Source organism: Astyanax mexicanus, chromosome 3 (assembly GCF_023375975.1).
Source record: "Astyanax mexicanus isolate ESR-SI-001 chromosome 3, AstMex3_surface, whole genome shotgun sequence".
NCBI classification, from domain to species: Eukaryota; Metazoa; Chordata; class Actinopteri; order Characiformes; family Acestrorhamphidae; genus Astyanax; species Astyanax mexicanus.
In genome coordinates this window covers 8,683,250-8,710,725 of record NC_064410.1, presented here as the reverse complement: position 1 = coordinate 8,710,725, position 27,476 = coordinate 8,683,250, and the positions used below count along the sequence as shown (strand labels likewise).

The following is a 27,476-nucleotide window of genomic DNA, read 5'->3' as shown; positions in this document are numbered from 1 at the left end:
CTATTTTTATCTGAATTTATGTTTTTATGAACCTGTTTTAGAGTATTTAGATCTGAGTTAGAATAATGTTTGTGTTTGGAGTTGGCGATGATGTAACACCAACATAACAGAGGAGTAGCTCCGCCCATCCGCCTCAGATACATGAATATTCATGAGATCCCGCTTCAGAGCAATAGGCGAAACCAGAGTAGGCGTGGCCAGCAGTCTGAGGCGGGTCGTATTCAAATCACAAAGCGCCTCTGCTCATCGACGTACTATCAGACCACGGAGCGGCGGGCGCTGTGATTGGTCGACTCTGCCTGGTCTCACTCCGCGGCCGAGCCAATCAGGCGTCCCCGGGGCGCATGACGTCGACGTTGTGGAACAAGATGGCTCCGTTTGTTTTGTGAAGGGGGTTCTGACGGTTCAGCTCAGCGATGCGGACAGGCCCGGTTTGGGGTATTTTGGGGTGTTTTCAGGGTCGGTTTTAAGGCTAAAACACACCCCCACTCCTCAAACACACAGGCAGAGCGGGCACCGCCTCCTCTGCTGCCCGACCCGCCCGGGGAGACACCGGAACCGGGGACGCCGCTGGTATGGACGGCGGAGAGTACCTGTCAGCCATGGAGAACATGGACCCGACCCTGTCCGAGCTGGGGGACGAGTTCACCCTCGGGGATATCGACGGTAAACAGACCGGGCTCTGCTGTGGTCGTGTCTCTAGTGTCTGAGCGCTCTGTGCGCTGTTTAGTGCGTTATATGCTATGTTCTGTGTGTGTAACCGGGGTGTGTACAGTAGTGAGACAGGTCAGTCAGTCAGTCAGATGGTGATAGTAGTAGTAGTAACGTTACTGCATTATCATAGTTTATATACTCACTTATACACTGTGTAGTACACTAAACAACTACAATACACTAAGTGTGTGTGTGTGTGTACAGCCCCCCAAAAGTTTGGGCACATCTTTTTTTCCCCACATTGTAAATTAATATTGAAGTCATCCACACTATAAAGGAACACATAAAAAATAATGTAATAACTTTAAATTGTTAAACAAACCAAAATACCAGGTGGCTCTTATCTGTGATGCTGTTAACTTGCAGTTCCTGAGGCTGGTAACTTATCCTGTGGGGCCCGTCCTAATGAGGGCCAGTTTCATCATGTTTTTGATGGTCTTCAAAGTTCCTGAAATTTTTAAGATTGACTGATGTTTATCATTGACGTTCAATTTTTTAACTTATTATTTTATTCTTTACTTAGTTAAGTAATTATTTTTATAATATGGATTAGAACTATATATGGATTAATTAAGCCAACTCTGCCTCTTTACAACTTTTCGACTGATGCTATCAAACACACTAAGAGGCAAGAAATTTAGGTTATATAATATATACAGGCTAATAGACTTGTTTAGTACCCTAAGCTCTGTATATACAGACTTATTTCCCTAGCTATAATGTACATAATGTATATACGGGCATATAGACTTATATAGTACACCAAAAGTGTATATACAGGCTTATGTTCCTAGCTATAGAGTACACTACAAAGAGTGTTTATACTGGCATATAGTTGTATTATAGTACACTTTACATACTTTTTTGAACACTAGATACTGTTTATACTAGCTTATACATCTAGTAATATAGTACACATAATAGTTACTAATTGTACGGTATACTATACAGTGTACATACTGTCTTGTAGACCAATATAGTACACAACATTTTGTATAAATGGCTTATAGATTTACAGTATAAAGTACACACTTAAGTATATATGCTGGCTTTAACACTTTTAAAGTACACTACATAGAGTGTATAGTGGCTTATACATATTATTATATTCTTCTATAATATTCTTCTCTACATTTTCTCTATATACTATATTATCCTCCTTTTACCCTGTTCTTCAGTGGTCAGGACTGCGACCGTAAGGTGGTGGTGTGTCGGTGTGTGTTTTGCTGGTATGAGTGGGTTAGACACAGCAGTGCAGCGTATCTATTGAAACTCTGTATACAGTATTGACACCTTCCTAAAATAATTTATCAAGTTTTTCAGGAAACACAAAAAAAACTATTTAAAAATGAGCAGTGGTTTAAAATGATAGTTTATCATACAGTCTCGCAGTAGAACCAGAAACAATACTAATTGAAAATTCTGAAAATATTGATTGAAAAGACAGAAAACAATTATGATTTTAACCAGCCACAAATTATAGAGCATTTCTATGTAGCTTTTGGACTTAGCTATTTCGCAGACTAAAATTCAGACAAAAAAAATCAATAATAAGCCTAAACAACAATGCAATATTCATAACCAACATTCTTTAATAATACGAACTACACAATTCTCCTCACTTATCAATTGAGGATGAGCTGTAAATTGTGTAAATTAGTTCAGTAAAGGAGCCTGGTATTGGAAATCTATGAAAATATTATTTTATTTTGACTGAGGCTTAATGAATTAGCTTAAGTCACACTCTTGACACAGGCCATTATCCTAAAGAGGTAGAATCAAATGATATGATCAACTGAGGGTGTAGGCAATTTTACAACATATGGCCATGCAGCAATATTAAGACATGATTTAGACAAAAAAAAAAAGTATTTTTTACAATTTTTTATTATTTTAGGAAGGTGTATAGTGTCAATCATAGGGCATATAACCATAACTCTTACAAAGGGGACATTATAAAGCATATATTGACCACCCATGTGGTCCTTTGTATTGTCTGTCTGTATGTACTGTAGTAGTAGTAGTAGTAGTAACAGTAATATATTGTACAGACAGTAGGCTTTCGTGTTACGGTTGTGCTTTTGTTTGTTCTGTCGACTTTAGCTCCTGACGGGGCTCATTTACCTCAGGGCAGTCGAGCTCAGGCAGATGGGGATGGGGGTCATTAGTGCAGATACAGCAGGTTATTACTCAGTAACTACAGCGGGGTGATGTGTACACTCTTATGCACTCCCAGGAGTGCAGAGATGAAGTGTGTACTGATGTTGGTGTGTGTTTAGCTGTGTGTGTAGACAGTGCACACTTACTGATCTCGGTTTTGAGAGCAGAATTGGGCATGCAGATTTACAGTGTTGATTTTTTGAGTATATTCTCTAAGTTAGACTGCAGGTTGAGTTTAGGCTCACTCTTCGGAAGTGTAGTAGTTTGTACTCACTTTGTCTGGGTGGAGTTAAGATGAAACACACAAAGTCTATCTTTCATATTGGCTTCTGGCAGCATTTATTTGCATATTGGTTGTGTGTAGTCTTGCCAATCAGGGCTATATTTGCTGGGTATTCAGTTATATTTTATATAATGGCTGATTGTCTGTCTACAATGTTTTAGACCATAAGAGCAAGTTACGCTTTTCTTAAATATAAAGTATGACTATAAAGTGGTGTGTCTTTCTCAGAACATCCTTGAACTCAGACGGAGTGCAGGTGTTCAGTTCTTCGGTGCAGGTCTTATCAGATCTGTTATCAAACTTGTCTCACATCTGCTATCAGACAGATAGTGCCACATCAATAAACTCTTGCTAATAATAAAGATGATCACACAGTAGACATTAGTGTATCTGGCCATGTTTTGATGGCACACTTTGATAGAGAACAGTATAATGGAAGGACAGCAGTGTGACCTCGGTTAGTGAGATAGTGGGGCTAATTGATTAGATAGCGTTTGATTATTGCTGCTGTATTACCAGTTCTGACCATAACATTAGTAGTTGGCCTGCAGACGTGTGGAGGCGTGTGGAACGTGTGGTGCATGTGTTCGAGGCTGAAAGTTCAGGGTTAGTGGTGACAACTGATTGTAAGGTTTCTGCGCTCAACTTTGCTTTCTGCTGCCAGAAATTGATAGTAATGCTGTCTAATGTTTAAAAGTCTAAAGTGTAAATAAATGTTTTGGGGTATTATTTAGTGATGCTACTTTACCACTTTCCTACTGTTGAGGTCAGAATGTAGATTACTTTTTACCAGGGCTGTCAATGTTAACGTGTTAACGCACACAATTCTTTTGGAATCAGTAAAGAGTTATTATTTTTAGCGCAAATTAATTAAACCACAAAGTTTGCCCCTGTCGTAACTTCCACCATAATATGCCCCACCTCCAGCCAACATGCAGATTTCATACATACTTTTTAATTGAGCTAAACAGTTTAGTCTGATATATTAGCCAGATGATATACTGCTATTAACAAACGCTGTCTCTGCTGCTCCATGCTGTTTACACATGCAGTAATGTACAGCGTTCACTGCTCGCAGCTGCACTGCACCTGCCATTAAAAATACTGTGTTTAAAAGCTCAGTTACAAATTCTCAGCATTCTGTTTTAAAACAGATTCATACTGCACAGATATATACGCGCTGGAACACAGAATCTTCACGCTATATTTACTTTCTTGCTCCTGCACCAGACAGTTCTGGCCAATCAGAGGAGACAACGTGCTTGCATGGGTTATTGGTGCGCATTTTGGTGCGTTTAGGTTTATACCTGTGTGAAACCAAACCAAACAGAGGGAGATAACGCTCTAAATAAATAAACTGATCAACTGATCTGGACCATGTGTTCGGGGGCTGCTATTTTCATGGAGTGAAAGGTTTTCCAGCCCATGAAAATAGCAGCCCCCAAACACACAGTGGGAATAAAGTCCCTCTGTCTTCCACAGCAGCTAAACTTTGACAGAGCTCCACAGTAACATCTTATGAAAATGCTTGCAGATGCCAGTTACAATTCTGTATGTAAGAGTGTAGATATATCCTCAAATATGTCTTAAGTTTCAGACAAACATCAGCTGTGTTTACCAACAAGGTGAAAACTTTGTAGAGCTTTGCCTCAGCCCTCCACTTTTCATCTAAAAGAAAGTTCTCTAACCAAACTGGGTAAGGAAACAATCCATGTTAATGAATACATTATCTGATTCTGACCCTACTGAGGTAAATTTATTACAAGAGTAGCAGTGCTAAGGTAAATTTGTTACTGGAATAGCTCTAATGAGGTAAATTTGTTTGATTAGTAGTTCTGAGGGTTTTTTTTTTGTTAGAATAGCATTGCCGAGGCAAATATATGACTAAAAACTAATCTGACTAGATTAGCACTAGTAAATTTATGATTAGAATAATTGTATCTGTATTAGTACTACTGAATTAAATGTATAATAATTAGTATTGCACAACTTGGGGAAAATTGTGACTATAAAAGCACTGCTGTGGTAATTGTTTGATTAAAATTGCACTTTTGAGGTTTCCTGTGCTGTACCACAACCATTTGTGCACCTGTTGCACTCAGCAGATCAAGGTCATTCCTCCAGGTGACCTTGGCTGAAGTGGACAAATAGAGGGCAGTAAATCTCCTCTCTCAAGGCCAGAGTGTCGTTTCTGACCTTTCATCAGTTCAGGGATGGTGTAGGTGAAGGTGTGATGCTACTGTGGGCAGGTACCAGCTGTAAATGCCACTCATCTTACCAGCCTTTCTTTTTGCTTAGGAGGAAAATTACAGGTACAGGCATTTAATCAAAAGCAGAACAGTGCTTTATTTAATCAGTTATATATACAGTTGCAAGAAAAAGTATGTAAACCCTTTGGGATTACTTGAATTTCTGCATAAATTGGTCAGTAAATGTGTTTCTGATCATCATCTAAGTCACAACAATAGACAAACACAGTCTGCCTAAACTAATACAAAAAATATATATGTTTGCGTGGTTTTATTGAACACAACATGTTCAATAAGAGTAGGTTTTAAGGAAAATCAGCATCTCAAACCCTGTCAGTGGAGAGGTGGTTCCTTTTTCATCAAGGATGTTGGGCACTCTATTAAAGATTCTCTTACTGTTTATTGAAGTGCACAAGGAAATTTGGCCAGCAGATTTCCAAACGCAGATATTTGATTCGCTCTTCTGATCTTGTCAGCTTTTCATACTTTTCATACTTAGAAACTAGCTCACTGCCATCCTTGCCCACTGATAGGCCAACTGATAGAAATGTACAGTACAATATACAGGACAGTACATTAGCCTTGTCGCTACTTGTTGTCATTGAATACTATAGAGCCAAAAAGACAACTATCACTATTCTAGTGCATATTTCTATTCGCCCACTCTCCGCTTTACGCAAATGTGTGGTGTTTACAGCACGTAGATGTGGACAATGTAATGTCACATTTCCACCCTTTTCTGTTTATTTCTGATCAAATCGGATACATCACTAACCAATATAATTCCTATATTATTGTGCATGCCTACTTTGTCCAATCACAGACTTTCTGTGTAATGAACAGCACTGTGATATCACTTTACACTCTGTGTGGAGGTTTATACTGTGTGCTGTCAGATCACATTACTGTAGCTTAGATCACAGGTTACAGTAATATGGGTGGGGAAGTCAGTGGAGGTGGGAATGTGATATTTCCTGAATGGTCATCAGTGACCCGCTTCAGCACCCTGGTGTGAAAGCAGTGTGTAAGGGTGTGAGGTGTGAGGATGAGGGTGGGAGTGTCTGCATAGTTTACATTCATTCCATCCTCCATGACTATACTCTTTAACACCCCAAACACAATACACAACTGCAAATATTAAATGTAGTATATTTTATGTCTTTAAACTGCAAACAATTAAAAGTAAATGGCAAAACAAATACAAAATAGACTGCTTTCAAGAATATAACAATATCAAGTTTTTATTGTGTCTGAACTTCTGGCAATATTATGACGTACAAAATAAAATGGCACAGCCCTAATACAAAACAGTGACCTATGTCATATTGCATATTTATTCTAAAGCTAAGGCAGGCCCACAATCCTCTCATTTTTCTGGTTGCTAACAACTGGTAAATGTGTCTCTAGATTAGCACTACTGAAATAAATGTACATTTACAATAGCACTGCTGATTTACATTTGTGACTATAATAGCACTGCTTATGTATATTTATCATTAGAATAGCACTGCTGAGGTACATGTATGCTAAAAATAGCACCGCTGAGGTACATTTGTGACAATACTTACACTGCTTAGGTACATTTATGATTAGAATGCCACTAATGAGGTAAATTTATGATTAAAATTGCACTGCTGAGGTAGTAAATGTCACCAGATTAGCACTACTGAGGTTGTATGTATGGTGCTTTATATGTATGGTATGTCTGCTAGAATGCTAAAAACATTGAGTGTTCAATAAATATTTTTAAATTGTAGTTTATCTGTAAATACTTATTGAAAAGCAGAACAAAAATACATTATGCTGTTTAATTTATTAAGTAGCAAATAAAATGAAAACCTGTATGTATTGTTCTGTATGCAGCCTTTGGAAAAAACTTTTTGGTGTCAGACAAAATTTTCCTTTGTATGCATCCCTAGATTATACACACAAACAGCAGTGTGTGTAATCCTCTCTCTCTCTCTCTCTCTCTCTCTCTGTGTAGAGATGCTGCAGTTTGTGAGTAATCAGGCTGATTTTCCGGACCTGTTTGAGGATCAGGTGGGCTCGGTGCCAGTGCAGGCTGGAGTGGTGGCCCCCATTCACTCTTCAGTTCATCTGCCCCCTGCTGGACTCCAGAATAACCCAGTTACTCTCACACCCATTGCCCCTACCCCTGCACCGGCCCCCTTCCTGCCCCTCACACCTCCACACACGCCTGTACAGACCATCACCGCCAGTCAGCAGACTCGCACCCCACCTCTACTGCAGCCACGCCCACAGCCCCAGCAACACATACAGGTACTAACACTGGAAAAATAACAGTCTAATACATGCACACTGCAACTACAACAGCACTGATGACAGCCCCATAAACACACACTGGTACAAATACTTATTGACACAAACACACACCGATACCTATTGATACAAGCAAATATAAATATGTACTTGTACTAACACAATACGTACAATAGTGCTGGTGGTATGACTAAAAATGTATATCACAGTAATTTTTAAGATACTTTACAATATTTAAATGTATTTATTTATTTATATATAAGGTTTATATATATATATAAAGTAAACCCAATAGTAATCAAAGCCCTATATATATACACTACCGTTCAAAAGTTTGGGGTCACATTGAAACGTCCTTATTTTTGAAGGAAAAGCACTGTACTTTTCAATGAAGAAAACTTTAAACTAGTCCTAACTTTAAACAAATACACTCTGTACATTGCTAATGTGGTAAATGACTATTCTAGCTGCAAATGTCTGGTTTTGGTGCAATATCTACATAGGTGTATAGAGGCCCATTTCCAGCAACTATCACTCCAGTGTTCTAATGGTACAATGTGTTTGCTCATTGGCTCAGAAGGCTAATTGATGATTAGAAAACCCTTGTGCAATCATGTTCACACACCTGAAAACAGTCTAGCTCATTACAGAAGCTACAAAACTGACCTTCCTTTGAGCAGATTGAGTTTCTGGAGCATCACATTTGTGGGGTCAATTAAACGCTCAAAATGGCCAGAAAAAGAGAACTTTCATCTGAAACTCGACAGTCTATTCTTGTTCTTAGAAATGAAGGCTATTCCATGCGAGAAATTGCTAAGAAATTGAAGATTTCCTACAACGGTGTGTACTACTCCCTTCAGAGGACAGCACAAACAGGCTCTAACCAGAGTAGAAAAAGAAGTGGGAGGACGCGTTGCACAACTAAGCAAGAAGATAAGTACATTAGAGTCTCTGGTTTGAGAAACAGACGCCTCACAGGTCCCCAACTGGCATCTTCATTAAATAGTACCCGCAAAACACCAGTGTCAACATCTACAGTGAAGATGTGGGAGATTTGTACAGGGTAAAAGGGATTCTGAATAAGGAAGGCTATCACTCCATTTTGCAACGCCACGCCATACCCAGTGGACAGCGCCTGATCTGAGCCAATTTCGTCCTACAACAGGACAATGACCCTAAACACACCTCCAAATTGTGCAAGAACTATTTACAGCAGAAGCAGGCAGCTGGTATTCTATTGGTAATGGAGTGGCCAGCGCAGTCACCAGATCTGAACCCCATTGAGCTGTTGTGGGAGCAGCTTGACCGTATGGTACGCCAGAAGTGCCCAGCCAACCAATCCAACTTGTGGGAGCTGCTTCTAGAAGCGTGGGGTGCAATTTCTCCAGCTTACCTCAACAAATTAACAGCTAGAATGCCAAAGGTGTGCAATGCTGTAATTGCTGCAAATGGAGGATTCTTTGATGAAAGCAAAGTTTGATGTAAAAACAATGTTATTTCAAATACAAATCATTATTTCTAACCTTGTCAATGTCTTGACTCTATTTTCTATTCATTTCACAAAATGAATAAGTCATAAGTGTGACTTTTCATGGAAAACACAATTGTTTGAGTGACCCCAAACTTTTGAACGGTAGTGTATAAACAACTTTTACACAGATTCCTTTACAAAACTAGCTAATTTTTTTAGTTCCATAAACACCAAAAACAGACCTAAAATACTCTATGTTTAAGTATTCAAAGTGATATTTCTCAAAAGCTTTATTACATAAGTAAGACACAACTTTAAAGTGGCAGTCCATACTATTTTGTTTCTAAACTAAAAGCAGTAGCATTTCTAAGTGGAGAAGGGACAAAATATTGGGTTTAAGGGTACCAGTGTGCTGGAACAACAATCCCTGCTAAGCCATATATATATATATATATATATATATATATATATATATATATATATATATATATATATATATATATATATATATATATATATATAAATAATAAATTAATAATATATATATAATAAATAAAAAAAAAACTGGTGTGTCAGGTTTTTTTTTTTGCGGAAGTTCTTCTGGCCACGTCACGCGTCTTTACATGCTTACATACAGCCTCTAAAAGAGGATTTGGCTCAGTTTTACTGAACATTAGCAGCTGGTGGAGCAATGGAGACTTCAGAAGGCGAAATTCGGAGCTCAGTAGCTCATTCACTCATAGTAAAAACAAAATAAACGAAGCAATGAAATTTCTGACTAAGCGTGCTCTCTCTCTCTCTCTCTTTGACTGAACATAACCTGGAATCAGATTTATTCGCTCTGAAAGGAGACCGCATCACACCCGCCTAGTTTAAAATGATTCTTCTGCATGCTCTGTGCAATAACCCATTCTCACCAAAGAGAGCCCTAAAAAACTTGCGGACATCAGCTTTAAAATCAATTTACAAGATGTTATTCCTGAAGCCATGAGAAGCATTACAGTATTAAAATCAGCCACAGTTTCCTTCTTTTTCCAGTAACAAATAAATTCAGTTCAGTGTGCATTAATATTATCCTTTAAGCTACAGCTACAGTATATATATATATATATATATATAAGTTGTAGTTACTTCCTTGTATCCAGAGTTTTAGGGAGTTTTATCTATTGTGCTGAATAAATGACTAACTCAGGACTGATTCTGGGGCACGAGAGGAATGTTTGTCAGGGTTGTGGATCGATTGCGCAAATCCATTCCTCTCAGTCCTGTCACAGCAGTATGTTAGCTTCTTATGCTAACTGCCATCAATATCTAGCGAGCTGTATGCTTTCTTTGGTGGTGCTGTTCTACACGGTGCTTTGCAGCGCCTCTAGTGGTATGACGGTATGTGAAAAATGCATACCAGTATGAACCGGTACACCACCCAGAACTCACATGCAGGTACAAACACACAAATACAAAAAAAGCCCTGATCACTGCCCCATCATCACATACAGGTACTGTGTTCTGACTGTGCTGTCTGTGTACAGGTGGCCGCTACTCCAATGCCTCTGCATACGCAGACGGTGACTGTGCAGTCTCAGAGCTTCCCAGTGCAGACGCTGGCTGTTCAGGCTCACACTCAGACGCTCCCGGTGCACACGCAGGCCCAGACGGTGATGATCGCTCCCACAGCGACGCAGTCACGATTCATACAGAACCAAGTCATCTGCCACCAGAACCCCAGCGCTGGATTCCAGGGTGAGGAACCTGCAGATCCACAAGCTCTCAAACCAGCACCAACAATCATATCATGCCCAGAATCACAAAGGTCACAGTTCTCAAACATGATGTTAATGTTTGATTAGCTGAAGCTGCTCAGTTATTTATTGCACTGCTGCCTCATTGTTGGCTGAATAGATAACTGCATTAATGAGTAGCTGCACCTGTGTTCTTAATAAAGTGCTGGTGGCTGACGTGTAGTTAAAGGGTAATTTGAGTAATGATTGAAAGACATGTATTTATTACATATTTATTACTACAGTAATAATAACTAATACTATTTTACATTCCCACAGTCCTCCAACCACAGATGCAGAGCATTGTGACATCACCACAGGTTCAGCCAATGACCATCCAGCACCAGCGCGTGTTGACCCCTGCTGGTCAAACCATCCAGACACTGTCCACAGCGCCAACTACTGTCCACACCATGTCACCGCAGGTTCAGCAAGTCCAACAGGTGCAGCAACTGCCTGTGAGCATCACACACTTCCTTTAACCTTACACACACACACTACATGAATCAGAAACATGACTGTGAATGTGTGTGTATGTGATAGGTGTTGGTGCACCAGCCACAGATTCTGAAGACGGATTCATTAGTGTTGACCACGCTGAAGCCAGATGGAACCCAGGTCCTGTCCACCATGCAGAACCCCGCCAGCATCACCACATTAACCACACCACTGCAGACGGCTCTGCAGGTCCCGGTATGTACACATACCCTCGCACACACACACAAACACAGATGTCTACAAGTACGTGAGGGAAAAAAACTGTAGCAAGGATGCAAGCCAACTTTTCTACAAAACAATCGGCTGTTAAAACTTAGTTGGATGAAATTAATTCATAAGAGAGGAATCAAGTTCTATAGCTGCACAAGTGGTAAACACTAAAACCCATAGCAGCAAGATAGAACATGCTGGAAACAGGCAGGCATCACAGATTTTTCAAAACATCCCTCAAAGATAAAATGTAATTTTTTAATTAAATTTTAAATTAAATGAGCTTTATCTTCTGCACTAAGGAAAGGGTTTGGATAAATAGTTCTCCTTTTTGAAACAAGACATTTAATCCCATCCAATGCCACACAGTCACATCCTATGCTACGCTATGTACTACAAGCACCCTGCAGTATCCTAATTCATGCTGAATATGGAAGTTACATTTAGAACTGCATTGTTTAGCTGTTATTTAAAATACGAGTTGACATATTTTGTTGCTATTGTCAGTTAGCATTAAATAGCACTAATAATAAAAAAACACTACTTAGTCATGTTGTATGCTATACCGTACCATTCTATGCTACCCTGTGGACTACAGTCACTCTGCAGTAGCCTAATATGCGCTGAATGTGGAAGTAAGTTAAATTAAGAACCCCATTGATGAGCTGTTATTTTAAAAACAGTGTGACACATTTTTTGCTGAATAGCATTAAATGACACTAAAAAAAACTAAAATAGTGACCAGTTGACTAGTGAAGTTACTTTTTTAAATAAGTAGACTAGAAAAAATACTAGTTGTGCAACCACTATCGTGGGCACACACACTAAGTGTCTCTCTCTCTCTCTCTTTCTCTCTCTTTCAGACCCTGGTCGGCAGTAACATCCTGACCACTGTTCCAGTTATGATGGGCAGTGGTGACAAGCTGCCAATCAAACAGCTCCCGTCAGCTCCCACCCACAACGGTGGCATAACCAGGACCGTGGTGGAGCCAGCGGCAACAGTTACAACAGTAGTGGGTGGCGTGGTGAAGGAGGGCGAGCGTAGGACGACCCACAACATCATTGAGAAGAGATACCGGTCATCCATCAATGACAAGATCCTGGAACTGCGGGACCTGGTCATGGGCAATGATGCCAAGGTTAGCCTCCTGAGTTTACATGTGATCCAAACAGCTGCATACACTTTCAATAAAATCATAATATTGTCACAAAAAAAAACACCAAAAAAGTTCACACACACTAATGATTGGTTTGACCTCCTTTAACTTAGATTGCGACACACATTCACTGTGGCCTCTGCAATGCATCAAGATTTATTTTAATACAGTGTTGCATCAACTTGTCATCAAGATCTTACATTGATGATGGTATCTGACTACTGCACAAAGCGCTTTTCCATTACATCCTAAAGATTCTCAATGAGGTTAAGATCTGGACTCTGTGGTGAACAATCCATGTGTAAAAATGATGATCTCATGCTCCCTGAACCACTTATTCACAATTCCAGCCCCATGAATCCTGACATTGTCATCTTGGAATATGTTTGTGCCATCAGGGAAATAAAAATTCATTGATTGAATAATCTGGTCTATATTAAGTATATTCAGGTAGTCAGCTGACCTCAATCTTTCAGCACATACTGTTGCTGAACCTAAACCTGCAGACCAACTGCTGCATCAAGCCCACATCATTTACTTACTGGTGGATATTTTTTTTTGGCCTGGAAGTGCAATAGTGATAATTTATGTAAAAAACTGCTGACTTATAAAGTAGCAGCTTGATTTAAAAAGTTTGTTAACTGAAAGCCCAGTTTCAGTTGGTTAGCCAGGACGTGTTTGATATTTGATGCGTGCTTCTTTAGAATACAACAGGAGCTTCTAGGCTAAAGCTGCTAACAAACAGTGCATTTAATCCCCTTATTACAGGTGTACACTTACAGCAGCATGTGCGACTGACACTGTGGGTGGGTGAACAGGCTGGTAGAAAGCAGGGATAAACAGTCTGTCTCTGACTAGGGCCTGATTTCACAAAAGAAACCAGCTTCAAATTAACTGAAGTGTGTCTGTGTGTCTGTGTGTGTAAAAACAGATGCACAAGTCAGGTGTGCTACGGAAGGCCATAGACTACATTAAGTACCTGCAGCAGGTGAACCACAAACTGAGGCAGGAGAACCTGGCACTGAAGATGGCCAGCCAGAAACACAGTAAGTACAACAACGGCTCAGTGATATATGCAGGACATCCTGCTGCCATATATTGCCTGTAATGGCAGAGCTTAACTCTGGCATTTTTCAGCAGGATAATGCTCATACACACAGTGCAAAGTGTGGGGGATGCATAAATAGATATACTGTACGTAATCTCTCTCTCTCTCTTTCTGTAGAGGTGGTGTGTATACCAGATGATGTGGAGATGAAGCCGGATGTCTGTGTGATGACTCCGCCCCCTTCAGACTCTGGTTCCAGTTCTCCTCCCCAGTTCTCTCCATTCTGTCTGGACTCAGAGCCGGGCAGCCCCCTGCTGGAGCATGAACCGGTAAAACACACACACACACACACACACACAATGTTTTGGAAAGTACTTGTAGCTAACTTTAGTGCTAGGAATCTGGGTATGAATCTGAGAATAATAATGGATTAATGTCCGATTGATAATGATGTGGGAAGCAGAATATATACAAGTAATATGTAATTTACTGAATACTGATTTAGGCTAAAACACAGTTTTGGATGAACTGTCTCTAAAAAATGTGTGATTTATAAATAATATATTTAAAAATAATTGATAACATTATATAATTAATTATTTTTTGCACTATAAGGCAGACCGTATTATAAGGCACACTGTCAATAAACGTCTATGTTCTGCTCTATTTTCATACATAAGGTGCACCAGATTATAAGGCGCATTTTATGTGACACTAGTAAAGAACATGGGTGTCACCATGTTTTCCTTCTAATTCAGCAGCTCTGTATACCTGTAAAGCTAAGTTAAGTTAAGTAAACAAACTGTAATTCTTTAAAAAAAAAAAGTCAACGAGCGTTAATGTACAGAGAATTTTTCTCTTGAAAACAGTTTATTCAGATGAGTAAAGCATTTCCAATTATTTACAATAAGCTTAGATTTCCAGATTTCCACTAAAGCTGAAGCATTAGCATTCATGGTTAACTGCTAGCTCTTAGTGCAGTTAGTGGGTAATGCTAATGCTGCTCCAGCAGTGCCAGCTGAGGTTAGCAGCAGGCCACAGGCCAATAATACTCACCTCTGAACAGCCAAAGAGCTAGCGCTTAGCATATTTAGTGGATAATGCTAATGCTGCTGGAGAACTAAACTGAAACTCCTCTATAACTCTGTACTTCAGCGGAGTGGCTTTACTGCTCTTTATAACCTGAATGGTAAAATTCACACAAAAGAGGCACCAGATTATAAGGCGCACTGACGATTTTTTTGGAAATTTAAAGATTTTAGGTGTGCCTTATAGTGTGAAATACAATATAAATTACATTAGTTATATAATAATTGATCCCTATATTAGCAGCACCAGCTGTGTCAGGGATTGAATCTTTAGGCCGATCCATAAAACAGATCCCTTTACTACATGCTGTGTTTAAGGTGTTTTCAGGTTTAAATTAACCAACAGACTATTAACTATCAGCAGGTAATCCAGCTCATTTCTAGTAATTAAATCTCAGTTTATTCCCCTTGCAGCCATGCAGTGCATGTGTACTAGACCAGAGTTTCTCAACCAAAGGGGCCACTAACTTTCAATAGTCTGTAAAGCACCATCTACTGGTCCACAATATCATATCATAGTATATGTGTCCTCTAGTTTTTGCCTCTAGAGTAGTGATTAGCTTCAGCAGATTTGTTTACAGATTGTTGTTTTGTTATTTTTTGTTTAATAAGTTAGTAGAAAAGTAATATTTAAGTTTAATCCTGATGCTGTAGGTCTCTCCCACGTGGTGAGGTAAACAGTTTATTCATTTAACAATAGTACCAGATCAGGATCAGAAATTTACCAATATGCAAACTGTATCTGTCTGTATTAATATTGGTTCTGAAAAATATGAATGTTCTGCTCTGCAGGTAAAAAGTGAGCCGGCCTCCCCCTCCTCCCCCTCCTCCTCCGTGGGGGTGATGGATCGCTCCAGGGTGCTGCTTTGTGCACTGACGTTCCTCTGCCTCTCCCTCAACCCTCTGCCCTCTCTGCTGGGCTCTGATGAGAACAACTCCCCCTCCTGGCCTGGAGGAGAAGGACACGGCCCCTCCAGATCACTCGTCTGGCTGCCTGTACAGACTCAGAGCTTCGGTGGGTTCATCACTCTGCATTTCCTAAAGGGCAACTCAACCAAATTTCCCCTGAACCTAGGGCTTAAGATCAGTTACCGGAGCCCTGAGAGAGCACAAATGGCCTTGCTCTCTTTGGGTGGGTAGATGGCGCGCTTTCTCTTCGACAGTCCTAGGGTGATGTCCGCAGCACAAGGCTGCATCTGTGAGCTGATGTATTAGAACCAAGTCGCTGAGCTTTCCTCTGAGTGCGCTGTGATGCTATTATCAGCAGCAGTTCAAAAAGAGGCAGTGATTAGCGTAACTTGTGTTGGAGTAGGCATGTGCTAGTCTTCACCCTCCTTGTGCTGAGACATCAGTAGTGATTGGGGATATACAACTGACTAGCAGCTGAAAGGGTGGGACAGTTGGATACATAAATAGGCGAGAAGCATGGAAGAAAAGTAGAAATAAAAAAAAAACAGTGAGTCAGGCATCAGACAGTGTATTTATAATCATTAGGTGTAATGCATTTCTGTGAAGAGTTTTTAGAGCTTAAGATGTTCTGCTTTAATTTACCACCACTGTAAACCATTCTAACTTGGGATCATTATCCAAAGCCAAGAGGTAAAATGGGCAAAGTTTTTCCTTAAGTGTGAACAGTATGAACAGTCTTATTTAGTCCTAATTAAAAGATGTGTTTGATAATGTCTCTCTTTTTCTCGCTCTTGCTCTCTCATTCTCTCTGCAGCGGCGTGGCTGTGGTGTGTGTTGCCGTGGGTGACTGTGTGGGTGCTGAGCGGGGTGGGCGTAGTCTGGGGGTGTGTGAGGATCCTGTATCTGTGGGAGCCGGTTACCCGCCTGCACTCCCCGACATCAGTGCTGTTCTGGAGACACCGCAAACAGGCAGACCTACAACTTTACAGGGTACACACACACACACACACACACACACACACACACAGACGCAAAAACACTTACAGATCCAAAGGTTCTAAAAACAAGTTACATACACTCTGCTGTACAACTAGTGTCTCTCTCTCTCTTGTTTTTCTCTCTCTGTGTCTTTCTCTTGGTCTCTTTGTGTTTATCTCTTTCTCTTTGTCTCTCTGTATTCTATCTCTTTTTTGTCTCTCTTTTTGTGTCTCTCACTGTTTTTCCATTTCTATGTCTTTGTCTCACTATATTCTCGCTAATTGTATCTCTCTCTCCCTCTCTCTCTCTCAGGGGCAGTACAGTGCAGCAGTGGTCAGTTTAGAGACGTGTGTCTCCGTCTTGTCCCGAGCTCTGCCCTCCACCACTTTTGACCTCGCCTGCTCTCTTTCCTGGAATCTAATTCGCTATGGCCTGCACAGGCCCGCCCCCTTTGGCTGGCTGGTGCGTCTGGTTGGCGGAAAGCACGAAGGGGAGGAGTCTCGGACCAGCTCCAGGGACGCAGCTCTGGTGTACCATCGATTGGGTCAGCTGCAGCTCACAGGTATGGTGACAGAATGTGTTTCAGAATCTGTTATAAACGCAGTTATGTAACAATTATAACACTTGTAATACCTAGAATAAGCCTGTACAACTGCTTATTTGTACATAGAGCTTCTTACAGACTACAAACAATACAGTTAGAATGTGGAGGTCATTGTTAGGATTAACACGTATAAAAAAGATACTTATATAGAGATGTGGTCAGAGTGCCATTATTGGTAGATACTTGCACTTTGTCAATCAGATTCTAAGTTTAGAACTGACTGTGTATATTAGAGGTGAGCCATAAGCCCTAAAATAATATTGCGATATTTCATGGTATTTTCGCGATAAAGATACACTTGGAGATATGACAAAACGCTGAATTAAAAAAATATATTAAGAATACACTACTGCAACAAAATGAAAATATTGTCATTTAAAGCATTTAAATGATAGCTAAATAATACAAAGATGCAGAGCTTTAAGACCTCAACTAATGTAAAGAAAACAAGTTCATATTTATTAAGTTCTAAGAGTTCAGAAATGTTCTCCTCCACTAGTTTTGCTTAATGCTTTTGGATAACTTTATGCCACTCTGGGTGAAAAAATTTAAGCAGTTCAGCTTGGTTTGATGGCTTGTGATCATCAAGGTTTTCAGTTTTGTTTGTCTTATTTTTTTCCAAAGCTGTATAATAGGAAATGAGAACAGTGTGAATTTTTCTTTTGCTAAAAACAGCAAAAAAGTAGTACCCTGATGTGGTAATTAGGGGTGCGTGATATGGCACGATATTTTAAGGTAAAAATGTTGGCAATATTGTTGCGTACGATACAATATGGCACACCCCTAGTGTATAACTCTCATAATCATGCATTAGCTACATTGTCTGCTCATCTGGGATTCCACAGCAGTCCTTTAAAAACACCATAACAACCACGTAGAACAGCATAGCTTGATCCTGTGCTTTTTGTGACAGTTATGATGTTTCTAATTAGACTATTTCATAGTAACTGCTTAGCAAATTAGCTGTGATTTTTTTGTGATTATTATTATTTATTACCAATATTATATTGTTGTAATGTATAATTATTTGTGTGTGTGGATTTGTTTAGGTAAGATGTCGGAGCGCAGTGCATTGTGGGGGGTGTCTGTGTGTCTGAACGCAGTTAATCTGAGTGAGAGCGCACAGGGGAAGATGAACCCTACTGAGCATGCTCAGATTTACATCTCTGCCGCCATTGCCCTGCGAGCCGCACTCGGAAACCACCTCACCTGCCTGCCTGTAAGTACACACACTGATTATCCACAACGCTGTCTGAGGTCCACACACTTTACACTGTATATGCATGGGAATGGCTCTGAGAGTGCTTATAACTTTCTGAACTGATCTAATCTGATTTCAGGGATATCTGCTGAACTGTGCTGAGAGTCTTATTGGTCAGTCAGATTCTAAGACCCTCCCAGACAGCCTGCACTGGCTCTTCACCCCATTGGGCCGGCAGTTTTTCCTGAGCTGTGATTGGTCGGTGAAGCCGGACAGCAGTAGAGGAGTTTATACATCTGAGAGAGAGCAGGGTAAGCACATGTGCACGCACACACACACACACACTCTCTTTCTTAATATATTAGCATTAAAACACTACAGTATTTGACTAAAACATTCTTATATGTTTCTGTTGCGTGTTTTGTGTGTTTGTGTTTGTGTGCCTGTAGCGGATCCAATTGCACAGCTGCATCGCTGTTTCTGTGAGAAGCTTTTGGAAAGAGCTGTACACACACTCATCCAACCACACACTGACACTGAGACCAGCAAACGGCGAGAGGAGAATGGGTATGTACACACACGTGCACACATACACATGCAGATACACCTTATACACAGATTGGTGGTGTCCAGAGAAAACAGTTGGGGTAGCATGTGATTGACAGGTAGATAAAGGTAGGACATTTGTTTGAGAGGAAAGGCTCAGGAGTGGAGCAGAGTCTCTGAGTGTCGGCAGGTGTGTTGCAATGTCGTGCACTGGTCAATACTGAGCACATTTACACCATCATTGACCATTACATCCTTACTAGTAATAAAACAGTAGACTGATTGTCATCAAAAACTAAGACAAGACAACCATATTCAACATATTTGTGTAAATGGAATGTGACCTCTTGCATTTAACCCATTCATCAGTAAAAACACTATATATTTAGTGTTGTAACGATACAAAAATGATGACAATACCTGCCTAAATATCTCAATAAAAATACCAAACAATACCATGGCAAATGCCATCAGAAAATAATAAAATAATAAAAGAACATTGAACTAAAATGTATTTATGTTTTTTTAATAATAATAATGGAAAAAGGGCTCTAAGTTGTTCAGCAGTCTAAAGCGCTGACACTATGATTGGTAGATTACTGGTTCGAATCCCTTTCATGCAGCTTGCCATTGGCTGCCGGAACCCCGAGGGAGCACAATTGGCCTTTCTCTCTCTGGGTTGGTAGATGTGAGCTGATGTGTCGGAACCGAGTCGCTGCGCTTTCCTCCGAGTGCGCTGTGATGCTACTTGCCAATGCTGCATTGGCAGCAGTTTGAAAAGATGCAATGGCTGACTACTAATGTATTGGAGGAGGCATGTGCTAGTCTTCACCCTCCTTGTGTTGTTGCATCACTTCTGATGGGGGGTATACAGCTGAATAGGTAAGACAATTGGCATGGCTAAATTGGGAGAAAAATGGGAGAAAATTTGAGGGGGGAAAAAAAACAGAAAAGGGTAACATTGGGATTATGTTTATTTTATGAACATACGTTTCTGGAATTCTGGAATTTCTTTAATAGTTAACCTGATTTAACTGGATTTTTACTTCAAAATGTGTTTGTGCTAAAAACTAAAATAAAGCAGTAAACGAGTTAGAAAACTACTTTGAATAAACTTTGAAGGAGCGCTTACACAGTGATTAAGTTCAACATGTAACTTTCTCTCTCACTCTGTAGAGAGTTCAGTGGAGTGTTGGAGTTCCTGCAGTTGCTGAACAGTTGTACTGAAGACTCCGCCTCCCCGACGCCACCCTTCCCTGCTCTGGCCAATCACAGCTCGACCCCAGGTATGCTGGTCTTACCAGGACTGTCAAACTCAAACTGTGATATGAAACGTTTATCTTGAGGAGGTCTGTAATTCATGCCTTATTCATGTGTGTTCTGTTTGCCTCTGCTGTTCTCAGTGGTAGACCCTGTGTGCCGCTGGTGGTCGTCTATCCTGAAAGCATCGGTTCACTGGCTGCAGGGTGATGACGCGTCTGTGAGGTCACTGCTGGCGGAAGCAGAGCGAATGCCCAGAGCACTGCACTCTATAGAGTGGGTATTTAACCTGTGTGTGTATGAAAATATATGTATTTGAATATGTACGTTTTTTTTTCCATAATTATGTGGGTTTTTTACAGTGTATATGATGCAGTTTATTTTTGTTTATGTTCTCACTGTGTGTGTCTGTGTGTGTGTGTGTTTGTGTGTGTTAGTCACCCGCTGCCGAAGGCCGTGCTGGCTCTGTGTAAGGCGGTACAGATGAGTGTGTGTCCACAGAAGGGGGAGGGAACGCTGAGCTGCCTCACACACTGCGACCGGGCCAGTGCTTACCTGCGCACCAGCATCGCACACACACACACCTACACCTGGCTGCACAAGGTACACTTACAATATCACTGCTTTCTCACACCATAATGCGCTTAATGCAGCATAAACAAACTAACTCATTGTGTGTGTGTGTGTGTGCAGTAAGTGACGGAGGTGGCTGTGGTGCATTGTAGTTGCATTGCATGGTGCTGCAGCCTAGTGCAATGTGTCTGCAGCGCAATACAGAGGCCTGCCATATCCCTCCCTACACACTCACGCGCACACACACACACACACACACACACACTCACGCATTTAGAGACAGAACAACTTGTATATAAAGCCTATATAATTTTTCTTCCATGTGAGGAGACCCCTTGTCTGAAAATTATACATAGCAGGTGTGAACTAGATTTTAGATTTTCTACCGAGATTTTCCACCACTTTCATTGGGCCCTGTCAATCAAGCTAAAAAAAATATGGTATGTGATGAAGACCTAGGTTTTATAAAAAAAAAAAAATAAAAAAAAATATGTAAAGCTATGACATGGTATTCACCATATAGCAAGGTAACAAATCACACTGTGATCGTAAAAGTTGCACGTTAGACACACGACAGCTTTTTCAGTCGTCCGCATTGGTTTATACTTGACACGTCACGAAACCTGCAGCTCCGCACAGATAAAATTAAAAGTTCCACACAGCGATCACCTCAGAGTATGTGAAACTACACAGGATTGCAAACGCGGCCGCCACGCAAGACAATGAAAACTCTTGGGGAAAGAACTCAGGAAGTACAGGCAGCTTAGGTACTCACAGCAAGTGAGCATAAATACAGTTTTCTTAAATAATAGGCTCATGCTTCTTCTGTGCTGCTCTGTTCTTTAACTTTATTCTAAACAGATTTCGCTTATATAAACAAATCAGTATTGTAGTTTTAATTCTGTTTTAACAATCTACTAACTATGGGCCGGGTCAGGCTCAGGCAGAACAAACACACACACTAAGCTCTAGTGTTTTGGCAAGATTGGATCACCCAAATGCATGTCAACACCAGGTGTGAAGAGTCTCAAAAGCTCTGCATCTTTTTTGTTATTTCAGCAATTTCTTATTTTCTGAAAATAAATGCTCTAAATGACAATATTTTTATTTGTGTTTGTAGTTTATAGAATAAAACAACAATGTTTATTTTACTCAAACATATACCTATAAATAGCAAAATCAGAGAAAATGATGTGGTCTCTTATTATTAGGGTCTGATAATGGGTCTGATAAACTTCCTCTAATACGGCTGGTTTGTGTTTCCCCTGCAGGGAATGGAGCTGCTGATGTGTGACCTGCTGCTGACTCTGAGGACCAGCCTTTGGCAGCGTGGAGGCGGGGCTAATGGAGAGCCATGCCCGGCCCCTAGTTCACAATTGGCAGGATTCCAGAGGGACCTGAGCTCTCTACGTAAACTGGCACAGGGGTTCCCCCAAGCCCAGCACAAGGTAATTCTAAAATATCAGTACTGGTCTCACATCAGTACTGAACCTGTGTACCTGTTTTTCTTCTGGAATCATAGGAATTATTAAAGAGGTTATCCTGCTTCTGTGGGAATATCTGTATGTCTGTACTGTCCAAGGAAGTACAAGAAATACTTTCTAGTATTTGGTGAAATGCTGTGAGGATTTGATTGCATTCAGCCACAAAGAAGTAAATGAAGTCTGGATTCTGGCCTTAAGAAGTATTAGACAGAGCTGTATCATTTCAGAGAACACACACTGCCTCTTTAAACTGCTCCAAAGTTCAGTGCTTCACTTTTAGCCCACACCCGGCATTGGACCTGGTGGCATTAGTTTTATGTTTGTTTATCTGCTCCAGAAAATCTAGAATCTAGAATTCTATTGACAGAACTTTTCTACCACAGGGACTAAAATGCTGTGTATGTGTATTTGCACACCTTTGTAGGCAATAGAGGCTAATTATTCGCTAAATGTATTCATTAAAAGGGCTGTCCACAAACATTTGGACTTGTGTGTAACCTTTAAACCCCTTGGGCTACAAGTATAGGTGATAAAAAACCCTTTTTTCTCTTCAGCAAAAATAAGATATTTACTTTCTAAAAACGTTAAGGGCTTTGGAGACTCCTACAGGACACTTGGAGAAACTACCTGTTTACTCTACACCAATTAATAATTTCAGATCAGTAACAGGACTTAACCCCAATTTATGAATTTGAAAATAGACATAAAAAAAATAAACAAAAACATGGATTTTAAAATTAGGTTTAAAAAAAGTGCCAATTTGTTTTTTTAATGCATTATATTTTAAACGTTGCAAATAACAATATATATTTTTTTAATTAACAGGTACAATTAGGTTTTTTATTAAGGTTTCTTGTCAAACATGAATTATTTTTTAAAGTCATGCTTGAAAAGAAATCCTCAAGAATTATGCGTGCAATATCATTGACAAAAATGCTGACCTGATAAGGGGTTTTAAATGTCCCTTTCTCTCTCTTTTCCTCTCTCTCTCTCTCTGTCTCTAGGTTTTCTTGCATGAAACGACAGTGAGGTTGATGGCAGGAGCAAGTCCAACTCGTACACATCAGCTGCTGGAGCACAGTCTGCGCAGGAGAACACAAACTTACTCAGGTAATCTGCCCATCAGTGCTTAGCCTTGTTAGGACAGGATTCGTTTTAGCTGGGAAGGTGGGGTAATGTGTTGTTACATTACATCATCATGAACAGAGATGGGAGTGACTATTTGATTTATACACTGCCGTAACCTCCAAAAATGCGACGATAACCAATATTATAACTCACATTAATAATGATCTTTTAGTTAAAACAATTAGCAGCTACACATTCATAACACAAATGTATAATGTCCAGATCTGATTCTCCACACATTTTTGAGAGAGAAAATGCCTGTTATTAATATGGCTTACCTAACCCCCCAGGGACTATGTCGGGACTATACAGGTTAAAAACCACTGAATGAAGAAACTTTTGACTGATTTGATTCTGTACCTGTTCTTCTGTAACTTCTGTTGCTTTTTACCCTCTGTGCCTGTAGAGGGTGTATGTGTTGCAGGTGAAAGAGAGCGAGCTCATGCCATCCTGCTGGCCTTCAGCCACCTGCCCGTGCCCCTGCTGACCCCTCCTGGACACCGCGCCCGCATGCTGGCAGAGGCCAAACGCACACTGGAGAGAGTGGGGGACCGCAGGACCCTCACAGACTGCCAGAACATCCTGCTGAGAGGGACCACCATCACATCATAGACACACACAAAAACATATATACACACACAAACACACATCTGTAATATAAACTGTACATACTGGAGTGTCTGAGCTTCTCCCAGTGCATCTCATATCTGCTGTAATTGTTGCAGGATGTTTCTCTGCAAGATTTATATTCATATTAATTTCTGAGATATGGAGGCTTTAAATGGGAGTTTTTTTTTTTGCCTTAGAGCTACAGAATGAAGACAGGTGTCCAATTAAGAAATCTGATAAAAAAAAAGGCTGAATAATCCTCTGGAGTATTCTGGGATTTCTTAGTCTGCACATGAGTGATGACAGATCGTGTTAGTGGAAATAAGCAAGCAGCTGTGAGATGATGTTCAAAAACTTTTAGAACAATGCTGAATCTGAAGGATTTAAATAATCATTTTCTGGCTGATTTATGATCATATTGCAGGATGATTTGTAACATACTATATATATAAATTTAAGGTAGAGAACACCTTAAATCCTCCATATCTCAGAGACTAATGAAGACACGCGCCGGACATTCTGCGCACTGTCCACCCAGCCCTGCTTCACCACACACTTCTGAACTAAAGTCTGAATTAAAGCTGGAAATTACTGGGGATGCACCGAATATTCAACTTCCAAAATTATTCACCAGAAAATGACTTTCATTGATTGTTTGATCAAACAGATGTATAACAAATAGACAGTGATGACTTCATAATTAATTAATTATAAGCTACAGGTATATTGTGCTTTGTTGGTATGTCTGCTGGGAAATCAAATATTTAAAGATATCTGTTTAGGCTATGTAATTTATTAATTTGTGAAAAGTTGGCAAATGTATTGAAAACCTGTAAAATAACGTTCAGTCTTCAGTGCATCCCCAGAAATTACAAATTTATAATTCAGAAAGTAGATTTTTTGGTCTGGAAGTTTAAGGGAGGATCACACAATCCACACATAGAAAGTTTGATTAGCATTTGAATTCGTTTAGCCCAGTGTGTCTTTATCTACCTCACACACACAAACACACACAAAAACACACAATAAACAATCCTTAATTATCCTTTACATTTTGCATGAAAACACACACACAGACATAAAATACACAAACAGAGCAGGAATCTCAGTATATACAGTAATTCTGATTTAATTCTGTACTTTATAGATATTATTATACCACAACACCCTTATTTATTCATAATTACCACCAACACACACACACACAGATCTGTCTGTATATAAGGTGTATATAGCAGTGTAGAGACCAAAGTGTTCAGTAAAGCTTAGTGGGGTCAATTCACCTGTACGTATAAACACACACACACACACACACAGGACGGGGTTAGGTGTACAGGTAGATGTGAGCTTTGTTGAACTCTTACATATTTACTTTTTTTTATTATTATTCTGCTTTCTAAAGGGGTTTTGTTGTTTTGTTTATTTGTTTGTTGTCTGAGTATAATAGCTGTTTTTGGGAAGATCGAACACCTCAGTCAGTCAGAATTTTATTTTGCTCATTTGTTGTTTCTTTTGTTTTAGTTTTTTTTTCTTTAATGAGGTGTTTAAATCTGATTTGTCGGTTCAGATTGAAGAACGTCTGACCAGATCAGATCAGCTCTAAATGTAATTACATGTTATTGTTCTAAATAAAAGGCTTGTGTGTGTGCGTGTGCGTGCGTGCGTATGTGTGTGCGTGTGCGCGTGCGTGTGTGTGAGAAGCCCTATAATAAAGTGATAAGGCTGGGTGGAGTTTCTGATGGGTGAAGTTATTCTAAGCTCCTGTTTTACGCTTCCCTTTAAATCTTTTTGAACTTTTTCCTCTTTATTTTGTTTTGTAATAAAACTGCAGAATTATTCAACAGCACCCGACTCTATTGTGCTCTCTGATTTATACAGTTGTGGTCAAAAGTTTACATACACTTGTAAAAAAACATAATGTTATGGCTGTCTTGAGTTTTCAATAAGTTCTACAACTCTTATTTTTCTGTGATAGAGTGATCGGAACACATACATGTTTGTCACAAAAAACAGTCATAAAATTTGGTTCTTTCATAAATTTATTATGGGTCTGCTGAAAATGTCACCAAATCTGCTGGGTCAAAAATATACATACAGCAACATTAGTATTTGGTTACATGTCCCTTGGCCATTTTCACGGCAACTAGGCGCTTTTGGTAGCCATCCACAAGCTCCTGGCAAGCTTCAGGTCGAATGTTTGACCACTCTTCTTGACAGAATTGGTGCAGTTCAGCTAAATGTGATGGTTTTCTTGCATGAACCCGTTTCTTTAGCACTGTCCACATGTTCTCAATGGGGTTTAAGTCAGGACTTTGGGAAGGCCATTCTAAAACCTTAATTCTAGCCTGGTTTAGCCATTCCTTTACCACTTTTGATGTGTGTTTTGGGTCATTGTCTTGTTGGAACACCCAACTGCGCCCAAGACCCAACCTTCGGGCTGATGGTTTTAAGTTTTCCTGCAGAATTTGGAGGTAATCCTCCTTCTTCATTATCCCATTTACTTTCTGCAAAGAACCAGTTCCACTGGCAGCAAAACATCCCCAGAGCATAATACTACCACCACCATGCTTGACAGTAGGCATGGTGTTCCTGGGATTAAAGGCCTCACCTTTTCTCCTCCAAACATATTGCTGGGTGCTGTGGCCAAACAGCTCAATTTTTGTTTCGTCTGACCAGAGAACTTTCCTCCAGAAGGTTTTATCTTTGTCCATGTGATCAGCAGCAAACTTCAGCCGAGTCTTAAGGTGCCTTTTCTGGAGCAAGGGCTTCTTTCTTGCACGGCAGCCTCTCAGTCCATGGCGATGTAAAACACGCTTGACTGTGGAGACTGACACCTGTGTTCCATCAGCTTCCAAATCCTTGCAGACCTGCTTCTTGGTGATTCTTGGTTGACTCTTGACCATCCTGACCAATCTCCTCTCGGCAGCATGTGATAGCTTGCGTTTTCTTCCTGATCGTGGCAGTGACACAACTGTTCCATGCACTTTATACTTGCGTATAATTGTCTGCACAGTTGCTCTTGGGACCTGTAGCTGCTTTGAAATGGCTCCAAGTGACTTCCCTGACTTGTTCAAGTCAATAATTCGCTTTTTCAGATCCACACTGAGTTCCTTTGACTTTCCCATTGTAGCTTTTGCAGCTGAGTCTAATCACTGGGTCAAATGAGCCCTATTTAAATGGGCTCATGAGAAGTCAACAGCTGTAGTCAATCAGAATCACTTACAAGAAGTGAAGAGGCCATGACATGA

At 40.1% G+C, this 27,476-nt stretch overlaps 1 protein-coding gene across 2 annotated transcripts; it reads left to right on the top strand.

Annotated features, from left to right (window-relative positions):
- Window positions 1-353: 353 nt before the first annotated feature.
- Window positions 354-26,074, top strand: srebf2 (sterol regulatory element binding transcription factor 2). Of its 2 annotated transcripts, none has more exons than XM_049475789.1 (20): window positions 354-666; window positions 7,391-7,686; window positions 10,687-10,897; window positions 11,215-11,393; window positions 11,479-11,628; window positions 12,507-12,782; window positions 13,732-13,846; window positions 14,026-14,177; window positions 15,729-15,951; window positions 16,660-16,835; window positions 17,136-17,385; window positions 18,477-18,646; window positions 18,768-18,939; window positions 19,078-19,195; window positions 20,351-20,460; window positions 20,578-20,710; window positions 20,872-21,037; window positions 22,279-22,455; window positions 23,496-23,601; window positions 24,026-26,074. In XM_049475789.1, the coding sequence occupies exons 1-20, from the start codon at window positions 576-578 to the stop codon at window positions 24,229-24,231; spliced, it is 3,477 nt and encodes a 1,158-aa protein (XP_049331746.1). In that variant the 5' UTR covers window positions 354-575; the 3' UTR covers window positions 24,232-26,074. The 2 variants fall into 2 exon arrangements, with proteins under 2 accessions (XP_049331746.1, XP_049331747.1); XM_049475790.1 differs by having other exon boundaries at window positions 355-666; window positions 11,215-11,378.
- The last annotated feature ends 1,402 nt before the right edge of the window (window positions 26,075-27,476 follow it).

Excerpts from the sequence above, each read along its gene's own strand:
- srebf2 (XM_049475789.1), top strand. The coding sequence starts at position 576 with ATGGACGGCGGAGAGTACCTGTCAGCCATGGAGAACATGGACCCGACC. Across the intron at positions 7,687-10,686 it reads AGCCCCAGCAACACATACAG|GTGGCCGCTACTCCAATGCC; the intron begins GTACTAACACTG and ends GTCTGTGTACAG. Across the intron at positions 23,602-24,025 it reads GAGAACACAAACTTACTCAG|AGGGTGTATGTGTTGCAGGT; the intron begins GTAATCTGCCCA and ends CTGTGCCTGTAG.